This window comes from Lontra canadensis, unplaced genomic scaffold, assembly GCF_010015895.1.
Source record: "Lontra canadensis isolate GAN:19392208 unplaced genomic scaffold, GSC_riverotter_1.0 scaffold194, whole genome shotgun sequence".
In the NCBI taxonomy this organism is placed as follows: Eukaryota; Metazoa; Chordata; class Mammalia; order Carnivora; family Mustelidae; genus Lontra; species Lontra canadensis.
In genome coordinates this window covers 1545591-1556710 of record NW_022631188.1, presented here as the reverse complement: position 1 = coordinate 1556710, position 11120 = coordinate 1545591, and the positions used below count along the sequence as shown (strand labels likewise).

Here is an 11120-nt window from a genome sequence, read left to right as displayed (position 1 = left end):
CCCACCATCAACTCCAGAAATAAGAACAGCTGAAATCGGAGTGGGGCGTAGAGAGTAAAATGGCACACCGTGCCGGGATTCATTTCCTGCCAAACAACGTTAAATAAGGACAAAGATAGTTTAGTTGAATTTCTAAATTCTGTATTACTTAGATTGTAAACATATCAGAGGAATTAACACACTTCAATATAAATCATTTCACTGTTCTCTACAAGTAGAAATTCAATTTAATTCAACATATTGAGTGATATTACAGATGAAATATGCCAGTGAGAACACAGAAATTGGGGGAACATGGAGCCCAATGTGGAACTTACTATCCTGTTGGACGGAAGAAATAGGAATTTTTCTAAAAATTAGAGGGATGAGGGAAAGGATTAAATTCCAAGCTGGCTTTGATGCTATCTCTACTGTGCCTTAAAATATTATTTTCTATTTTCAATAATATATACAATTTATATAGCTAATCAACTGTGTTCGATCAAAAAATCATAGAGTTAGAAACTTTTCTGCAGTGTTCCTTCCCACTTCACCCCTAAATTTCCCTCTTTCTCTTTCTCGTTAATTTGGGGAAATCATCAAAGGATGTGGGGGGAGTGAGAGCTAACAGCAGGCTCACCCCCCAATGCAGTAGTCTGCCAGCCAGAGTGAATTGCCCCGTCTGATGCCGTAATCCGCCATGGTCTTCCCGTCTTCCAGCCTCTTGCCATTGCAAGTCACAATCTGTTGCTCAGGCGCGATCGCTGTCTTGGTCTCGATCATCTGTTTCACCTGGACCACTGAGCTGGACCTTCGTACCTGGAGGTGGTGCCTCTGCCCCCCATCACGTGACTGCACCAGAGTCACGGGCAGCTCCTCATCACTGGGCGTCACCACCTTCAGAGTGAGGTGGATGGTCGTCTCCTTGTCAATGCCGTAAGACGACAGCTTCCTCTGGGGCTTCAGCATCTTGGAGCCCAGCAACAGGACCTGGTCCTGCACGGGAATCTTGGTCTTATCCCAGACGTGTTCTTTGATCTTCCTCACTGTGTCCTCCAAGTTAGCAGCGAATGTCATTGATGTCCTTCCCTCAGAATAGACCGTCACCTGGACAACAAAGGCCAAGAGACCACAAATCAAGGTGCCTGGAACGCCTGCCACCTCTACACCACTGTCCCCTCCTTGCCCGCCCCCCCCCTTCCCTGCCTGCCTGGTCCTCCAGCTCCTATACAACAGGCTCTGTCCCTCCCTTTTGTGGAACTTCTCTTTGGGAATCTCAAGCTTCTAACTCAGGAAAATCATCGTTTTCCTTTACAGCCATACCTCTCATTCATCCCAATGTCATCAGTGATTTCCCACATTTTGCAAGCCTCCTATCCAGATAGAGGTTGTCAAATGTCAAAAACTAAATCCGATTACAAAGCACGCACAGTTATGCAGCGGACGCCAACAACAGCTCCCAGAGAGAATCACCGACTCATGAGCTCATGGGACACTCACATACTACCCTCCATGACTACTTCAGAAGGAGAACCTGGACAGGACACATACCCTCCGTACTCCTGGTTTCTTTCTTACTGTCCTATGGCCATGTAATGACTCACACGTTATGGTGACACTGTGTTCAGTGTGACTTGTTCCCCTGGACTTCCCATGTGTTTCTATCTACCTATTGCAGAATATGGTCTCCTGCAGCTAGACCAGGGCCTCACTCACAGAAGGTAGGGCCAGATCGAGGTCTTCCTTCCATAGTCTGAAGCTGGCCAGTGCAGCCTGTGTTGTCGCTGGCAAGCCTGGGAGGACCTCCCTCCTGCTCTATTCAAAACCATCTTCACAGTCTGGACGTCACAGACATTTACTCACAGGACCAAGCCCCTCTGTGCTAAGCAGCCCCCTGATGTCAGCCCACATGTACTGCACGTGCTCCTTATAGGCTCATGGATCTGGTCATTAACACCTTAGAATGAATGAGTTTTGTGTACCTCTCTTTTGGGAGGAGAAGGTGTTGAAGAGCCCAGGAACCCTAATCAAAAGTAGGAGAAAGGGCTCCAGACAACATTTCCATAGGTTCAAATCCAGCCCTTTGGGCCCAAAGCCCACTCCCACTTCCCACCATCCTCCCCTAACAGGGCCCAGTCAGGCCTGACATAGAAAAGCACTGAGGAGCCAAACAAGCCGCTTCTATTCCCAGAACCTTCCTTCAGCTTCTATAGAGATCAGAGCCTGTCATAGCCCCTGCAGGATGCCTTCCCAGCCGCTCTGCCCCCACCTCCCCGAGCTCTGTCCCTCCTGGACTCCTGAAATCACTCCCCAACCCTTGGCGGTGCTTTCCCTCTCCCCATCCCCACTTTTCAACCCCAGTTTACATGGAGGCAGGAAGTACCAGATGCCATGTCTACAGCCAACAGAGCAGACACAGGAGGCTGAGGAATAGGACTGGCGTCCAGCTTATGTACGAGCTGAGTTGGAAATCCCCTGCCTGAGCCACTGTGCCCACGCCCTTTGTTCTCCCTTGATGTCACGAATTTTCTTTCACTTTCGCTTGGACAGAATCAATACACACAGAGAATACTCTCTGATCAAAACACTCCTCTCATCCATTCCACCCGTCCTCTTCCCAACATAGGATGGTCCTTCTCTGTGGAGAATGTCCCCACTTAACAACTCACCACTCCCAGTCTTGACTTATGACTGCCCAGCCTACAGCCTCACCCACTTCAAGACCTTTACTACTTGATGGTCCTCTCCCGCTGCATTTGAGAACCTGCCCCATGCATTACTCAGGGGCCTTCCTGAGAGCAAGGGTGCCCAGGAGAGGATGTAGGGTCCGTGAGGAGTGAGGAGACCGTGATCACCCTGTTCACACCAGCCGGGCAGAGTGGGAGGCCAAGGAGAAGACATAGGAGTCTATGAGGGGTGATAAGACTGTGATCACCCTGTTCAAGCCAGTTGGGGAGAGTGGGAGGCCCAGGAGAAGATGTAGAGTCCGTGAGGAGTCATGAGACAATGATCAGCCCATTCCCACCAGCCGGGCAGAGTGGGAGGCCCAGGAGAGGAAGTGGGAGTCTATGAGGAGTGATGAGACCATGACCAGTCTCGTCATACCAGCCGGGCAGAGTGGGAGGCCCAGGAGAAGACATAGGAGTCCATGAGGGGTGATGAGATTGTGATCAGCCTGTTCACACCAGCCAGGCAGAGTGGGAGGCCCGAGAGAGGATGTAGAGTCCGTGAGGAGTGATGAGACCATGAGCAGAGAGTTCACACCAGCCACACAGAGTGGGAGGCATGCCTCCAGATCACACAGGATACACAGCCTACTCTGAGAGGAGACAGGAGTTTCATTCCCAGGGTGCCACTTGCTCCCTTAACTTGGGCAAGTCTGTTCACCACCTGAGATGTTTGTTTTCCAGTGAATGTGAAATGGTTGGCAAGAATTCAGAACACAGTTTGTAAAATGGACCTTACATCCCTGGGTCTTGAGCTCTCTAGCACTCTACTGTTCCTGTCCCAGAACCGGCTGCCCAAATCTAGTACATAGAACAATCCTGGCCCAACAATCAAGGGCCAAGCCCACCTCCCATGTAGCAGAACAATACACATCGGCTCTTGCACTGCGGTGACTCTGTTTCCCCGCCTTTACTGCTGGACACTCCATACTCCCTGTGCTCTGTGATCTCACACACACCCATGCTGCTCCTTCCTCCCCGGCTCTGGAGGTTTGGTGTGCCCTCAGAGGATTTACTTTACTACTCTGATTCTCCTAACATTCCAGAGGAATCCCTGTCCTCCCCCAAAACTCCCAGGACAGCGCCACAAAACACATTCTCCAAGAAAGCCTTTATGAAAGGAACTCCCAATTTTTTCAAAGTAAAAATCCCATAAAAATGACACTATCATCTTCTTTGGGTGTTCTTAGTGGCCATTTACCGTATCTTCAGCACCAGTAGATGTCAAATTATCCCATTTTACTGCAGGACTTTCCATCCTGAAGAACATGGGTTTCTAGAAGTGCCAATGTAGAGTAATGGGATCCAAGAACCAGTCTGGGCTTTCAAAAAACTCAACATAATGTGCACCTGGGTGGCTCAGTGGGTTAAGCCTCTGCCTTCGGCTCAGGTCATGATCTCTGGGTCCTGGGATTGAGGCCCTCATTGGGCTCTCTGCTCAGCGGGGAGCCTGCTTCCCCCTCTCCCTCTGCCTGCCTCTCTGCCTACTTGTGATTTCTCTCTCTCTCAAATAAATGAATGGGATCTTTAAAAAAAAAACAACATATCCATTCGTCTGTTGATGGACATCTAGGTTCTTTCCATACTTTGGCTATTGTAGACATTGCTGCTATAAACATTCGGGTGCACGTGCCCCTTCGGATCACTACGTTTGTATCTTTAGGGTAAATACCCAGCAGTGCAATTGCTGGGTCATAGGGTAGTTCTATTTTCAACATTTTGAGGAACCTCCATGCTGTTTTCCAGAGTGGTTGCACCAGCTTGCATTCCCACCAACAGTGTAGGAGGGTTCCCCTTTCTCCACATCCTCGCCAGCATCTGTCATTTCCTGACTTGTTAATTTTAGTCATTCTGACTGGTGTGAGGTGGTATCGCATTGTGGTTTTGATTTGTATTTCCCTGATGCCAAGTGATATGGAGCACTTTCTCATGTGTCTGTTGGCCATCTGGATGTCTTCTTTGCAGAAATGTCTGTTCATGTCTTCTGCCCATTTCTTGATTGGATTATTTGTTCTTTGGGTGTTGAGTTTGCTAAGTTCTTTATAGATTCTGGACACTAGCCCTTTATCTGATATGTCGTTTGCAAATATCTTCTCCCATTCTGTCAGTTGTCTTTTGGTTTTGTTAACTGTTTCCTTTGCTGTGCAAAAGCTTTTGATCTTGATAAAATCCCAATAGTTCATTTTTGCCCTTGCTTCCCTTGCCTTTGGCGATGTTCCTAGGAAGATGTTGCTGCGGTTGAGGTCAAATAGGTTGCTGCCTGTGTTCTCCTCAAGGATTTTGATGGATTTCTTTCTCACATTGAGGTCCTTCATCCATTTTGAGTCTATTTTCGTGTGTGGTGTAAGGAAATGATCCAATTTCATTTTTCTGCATGTGGCTATCCAATTTTCCCAACACCATTTATTGAAGAGGCTGTCTTTTTTCCATTGGACATTCTTTCCTGCTTTGTCGAAGATGAGTTGACCATAGAGTTGAGGGTCTATTTCTGGGCTCTCTATTCTGTTCCATTGATCTATGTGTCTGTTTTTGTGCCAGTACCATGCTGTCTTGATGATGACAGCTTTGTAATAGAGCTTGAAGTCCGGAATTGTGATGCCACCAACTTTGGCTTTCTTTTTCAATATTCCTTTGGCTATTCGCGGTCTTTTCTGGTTCCATATAAATTTTAGGATTATTTGTTCCATTTCTTTGAAAAAAATGGATGGTACTTTGATAGGAATTGCATTAAATGTGTAGATTGCTTTAGGTAGCATAGACATTTTCACAATATTTATTCCTCCAATCCAGGAACATGGAACATTTTTCCATTTCTTTGTGTCTTCCTCAATTTCTTTCATGAGTACTTTATAGTTTTCTGTGTATAGATTCTTAGTCTCTTTGGTTAGGTTTATTCCTAGGTATCTTATAGTTTTGGGTGCAATTGTAAATGGGATTGACTCCTTAATTTCTCTTTCTTCTGTCTTGTTGTTGGTGTAGAGAAATGCAACTGATTTCTGTGCATTGATTTTATATCCTGACACTTGACTGAATTCCTGTACAAGTTCTAGCAGTTTTGGAGTGGAGTCTTTTGGGTTTTCCACATATAGTATCATATCATCTGTGAAGAGTGATAGTTTGACTTCTTCTTTGCCGATTTGGATGCCTTTAATTTCTTTTTGTTGTCTGATTGCTGAGGCTAGGACTTCTAGTACTATGTTGAATAGCAGTGGTGATAACGGACATCCCTGCCGTGTTCCTGACCTTAGAGGAAAAGCTTTCAGTTTTTCTCCATTGAGAATGATATTTGCGATGGGTTTTTCATAGATGGCTTTGATAATATTGAGGTATGTGCCCTCTATCCCTACACTTTGAAGAGTTTTGATCAGGAAGGGATGCTGTACTTTGTCAAATGCTTTTTCAGCATCTATGGAGAGTATCATATGGTACTTGTTCTTTCTTTTATTAATGTGTTGTATCACATTGATTGATTTGCGGATGTTGAACCAACCTTGCAGCCCTGGAATAAATCCCACTTGCTCGTGGTGAATAATCCTCTTAATGTACTGTTGAATCCTATTGGCTAGTATTTTGGTGAGAATTTTTGCATCTGTGTTCATCAAGGATATTGGTCTGTAGTTCTCTTTTTTGATGGGATCCTTGTCTGGTTTGGGGATCAAGGTGATGCTGGCCTCATAAAACGAGTTTGGAAGTTTTCCTTCCATTTCTATTTTTTGGAACAGTTTCAGGAGAATAGGAATTAGTTCTTCTTTAAATGTTTGCTAGAATTCCCCCAGGAAGCCATCTGGCCCTGGGCTTTTGTTTGTTTGGAGATTTTTGATGAGTGTTTCAATCTCCTTACTGGTTATGGGTCTGTTCAGGCTTTCTATTTCTTCCTGGTTCAGTTGTGGTAGTTTATATGTCTCTAAATGCATCCATTTCTTCCAGATTGTCAAATTTGTTGGCATAGGGTTGTTCATAATATGTTCTTATAATTGTCTGTATTTCTTTGGTGTTAGTTGTGATCTCTCCTCTTTCATTCATGATTTTATTTATTTGGGTCCTTTCTCTTTTCTTTTTGATAAGTCTGGCCAGAGGTTTATCAATCTTATTAATTCTTTCAAAGAACCAGCTCCTAGTTTCATTGATTTGTTCTATTGTTTTTTTGGTTTCTATTTCATTGATTTCTGCTCTGATCTTTATGATTTCTCTTCTCCTGCTGGGTTTAGGGTTTCTTTCTTGTTCTTTCTCCAGCTCCTTTACGTGTAGGGTTAGGTTGTGTACCTGAGACCTTTCTTGTTTCTTGAGAAAGGCTTGTACCGCTATATATTTTCCTCTCAGGACTGCCTTTGTTGTGTCCCACAGATTTTGAACCATTGTATTTTCATTATCACTTGTTTCCATGAATTTTTTCAATTCTTCTTTAATTTCCTGGTTGACCCATTCATTCTTTAGAAGGATGCTGTTTAGTCGCCATGTATTTGGGTTCTTTCCAAATTTCCTCTCGTGATTGAGTTCTAGCTTCAGAACATTGTGGTCTGAAAATATGCAGGGAATGATCCCAATCTTTTGATACCGGTTGAGACCTGATTTAGGACCGAGGATGTGATCTATTCCGGAGAATGTTCCATGTGCACTAGAGAAGAATGTGTATTCTGTTGCTTTGGGATGAAATGTTCTGAATATATCTGTGATATCCATCTGGTCCAGTGTGTCATTTACAGCCTTTATTTCCCTGTTGATCTTTTGCTTGGATGATCTGTCCATTTCAGTGAGGGGAGTGTTAAAGTCCCCTACTATTATTGTATTATTGTTGATGTGTTTCTTTGATTTTGTTATTAATTGGTTTATATAGTTGGCTGCTCCCACGTTAGGGGCATAGATATTTACAATTGTTAGATCTTCTTGTTGGACAGATCCTTTGAGTATGATATAGTGTCCTTCCTCATCTCTTATTATAGTCTTTGGCTTAAAATCTAATTGATCTGATATAAGGATTGCCACTCCTGCTTTCTTCTGATGTCCATTAGCATGGTAAATTCTTTTCCACCCCCTCACTTTAAATCTGAAGGTGTCTTCGGGTTTAAAATGAGTTTCTTGTAGGCAACATATAGATGGGTTTTGTTTTTTTATCCATTCTGATACCCTGTGTCTTTTGATTGGGGCATTTAGCCCATTAACATTCAGGGTAACTATTGAGAGATATGAATTTAGTGCCATTGTATTGCCTGTAAGGTGACTGTTATTGTATATTGTCTCTGTTCCTTTCTGATCTACTACTTTTAGGCTCTCTCTTTGCTTAGAGGACCCCTTTCAATATTTCCTGTAGAGCTGGTTTGGTGTTTGCAAATTCTTTCAGTTTTTGTTTGTCCTGGAAGCTTTTAATCTCTCCTTCTATTTTCAGTGATAGCCTAGCTGGATATAGTATTCTTGGCTGCATGTTTTTCTCGTTTAGTACTCTGAATATATCATGCCAGCTCTTTCTGGCCTGCCAGGTCTCTGTGGATAAGTCTGCTGCCAATCTAATATTTTTACCATTGTATGTTACAGACTTCTTCTCCCGGGCTGCTTTCAGGATTTTCTCTTTGTCACTAAGACTTGTAAATTTGACTATTAGGTGACGGGGTGTGGACCTATTCTTATTGATTTTGAGGGGGGTTCTCTGCACCTCCTGGATTTTGATGCTTGTTCCCTTTGCCATATTGGGAAAATTCTCTCCAATAATTCTCTCCAATATACCTTCTGCTCCCCTCTCTCTTTCTTCTTCTTCTGGAATCCCAATTATTCTAATGTTGTTTCGTCTTATGGTGTCACTTATCTCTCGAATTCTGCCCTCGTGGTCCAGTAGCTGTTTGTCCCTCTTTTGCTCAGCTTCTTTATTCTCTGTCATTTGGTCTTCTATATCGCTAATTCTTTCTTCTGCCTCATTTATCCTAGCAGTGAGAGCCTCCATTTTTGATTGCACCTCATTAATAGCTTTTTTGATTTCAACTTGATTAGATTTTAGTTATTTTATTTCTCCAGAAAGGGCTTTTATATCTCCCGAGAGGTTTCTCTAATATCTTCCATGCCTTTTTCGAGCCCAGCTAGAACCTTGAGAATCGTCATTCTGAACTCTAGATCTGACATATTACCAATGTCTGTATTGATTAGGTCCCTAGCCTTTGGTACTGCCTCTTGTTCTTTTTTTTTGTGGTGAATTTTTCCGCCTTGTCATTTTGTCCAGATAAGAGTATATGAAGGAACAAGTAAAATACTAAAAGGGTGGCAACAACCCCAGGAAAATATGCTTTAGCCAAATCAGAAGAGATCCCAAATCGTGACGGGGGGGAAGGGGATAAAAAGAGGTTCAGAAAGAAAGAAAAAAAAAAGAAAAAAGAAAAAAGAAACAAATAAAAAAAGAAAACCAATAATGAAAAAATATAAAAAGGAAAAAAATATATATATATTAGGTAAACTAGTTAAAAAACGTTAAAAAAGAAAAGGGTAAAAGTTAAAAAAAATTAGCAGAAGAAGAGAAAAAAAATTGAAAAAGAAAATAAAATTAAATTAACTGTGAGGCTAAAGAATCATGGGGAGAAAGCCATGAATTCCGTGCTTTGCTTTCTCCTCCTCTGGAATTCCGCTGCTCTCCTTGGTTTTGAAACAGCACTCCTCATAAGTGAACTTGGTCCTGGCTGGGTTTCTTGTTGATCTTCTGGGGGAGGGGCCTGTTGTAGTGATTCTCAAGTGTCTTTGCCCCAGGCGGAGTTGCACCGCCCTTACCAGGGGCCGGGCTGAGTAATCCGCTCGGGTTCGCTTTCGGGAGCTTTTGTTCCCTGAGCGCTTTCCGTAGAGTCCGGAGGACGGGAATGAAGATGGCGGCCTCCCCGTCTCCGGCCCGGAGGAGCCGAGAGCCCGGGGCCCCACTCCTCAGTGCGTCCTCAGAGAACAGCGCCCAATTACTCCCGTCACCCTGCCTCCGGCCACGCTCCGAGCTGACCGAGCCTGCGACCGGTTCAAGGTAACCCCAAGGTGAGAGTCACTCCTCGGCTCTGTCTCTGTAGCCGGCTTCCCCGTTCTAATACCTGCGAGCTCTGCGACACTCAGACACCCCCGATCCTTCTGTGACCCTGTGGGACCTGAGGCCACGCTGACCCCGCGTGGGCTTCACCCCAGTTAAGCCTCTGGAGCGATGTCCCTCAGCGGAACAGACTTTTAAAAGTCCTGATTTTGTGCTCCGTGGCTCTGCCGCTTGCCGGGAGCCGGCCCCTCCCCCCGCGGTCTATCTTCCCGTCGCTTTGGACTCACTTCTCCGCCAGTCCTACCTTTCAGAAAGTGGTTGATTTTCTGTTTCTAGAATTGCTGTTCTTCTTCTCTTCGATCTCCCGTTGGATTTGTAGGTGTTTGCAATCTTTAGATAAGCTATCTAGCTGATCTCCCGCTACCTGAAGTAGTCTCAGCCTCCTACTTCTCCGCCATCTTGACTCCTCCTCCAGAGATAATATTTTAAAGTGATCATTTCCTAGTTATTTTACTATATTTTGTGATTTTTTTTTGCTTTAATTTGTATTTATTTTATGTAGAATTTACTCCCAGGCCATACACTGTTGTTTCTTCAGTTCTTCTGGGATAGCTTTTTCTTCTGAGCAGCCTCCTCTTCTGCTTCAGGAGCAATCTGCTCTCTCTCAGTAAGGCTCATCTCAGTGTGGCTGGGAGAGCTCACATGTGGTTGAATCTGACCATGAACCCAGTAACTTCTGTGTCACATCTTGGGGCTTTGTTCACCTGGATGTGCTCAGGGACCAGAGAATCTACTAAATTCTTAAGCTCAGCATTACCCTTTGCACTTTTAAGCATGTGCAGTAAAATCTGGCACTCTTTTTGGGCCACAGGCCCTGTGTCCACCCCTCTGTTTGGCCTGGGCACACCTCCCAATGCCACCATTGTACCCAGGGAGCGGTGCACGCTGCTTCTGCAGTGACGTCCTTCAGATACGTGGTGGCTTTCCAGATACGCATATTTCTGATGGCCTGGGCACTTTCAGGTGTGCTCTTAAAGTGGACACGAAGATTCGAGCTTCTTGATTTGCATGATTTTGTAGGGTTTTCTGGGTTAAGTGAATAGTGAGCTATTTTCAGAGATAACCTCAGACTGCTTATGGGGCGAGCTATATTTTATGCTAAACTATGCTTATTGACATCTATTGTGTCTGTATGATTAAAAAAATACAATAATACACTGTGTGGGGGTGTGTTACTGTGTACAGCTCTCCAAATCTGCATTTTCGGCAAAGTCACACTTTTACTCGCAGCTTAAAATCAGATGTGGTAGAAACAATCACACTACAAGGGCGCCTGGGTGGCTCAGTGGGTTAAGCCTTTGTCTTCAGCTCAGGTCATGATACCAGGGTTCTGGGATCAAGACCCACATCAGACTCTCTGCTCAGTGGGGAGC

At 44.5% G+C, this 11120-nt stretch overlaps 1 protein-coding gene across 1 annotated transcript; it reads right to left on the bottom strand.

Annotated features, from left to right (window-relative positions):
- Positions 1-560: 560 nt before the first annotated feature.
- Positions 561-2454, bottom strand: LOC116861277 (ubiquitin D-like). Its single transcript, XM_032847828.1, has 2 exons — positions 2346-2454; positions 561-1086 (listed from the first exon to the last, which is right to left on the bottom strand). The coding sequence occupies exons 1-2, from the start codon at positions 2370-2372 to the stop codon at positions 616-618; spliced, it is 498 nt and encodes a 165-aa protein (XP_032703719.1). The 5' UTR covers positions 2373-2454; the 3' UTR covers positions 561-615.
- Positions 2455-11120: the final 8666 nt, after the last annotated feature.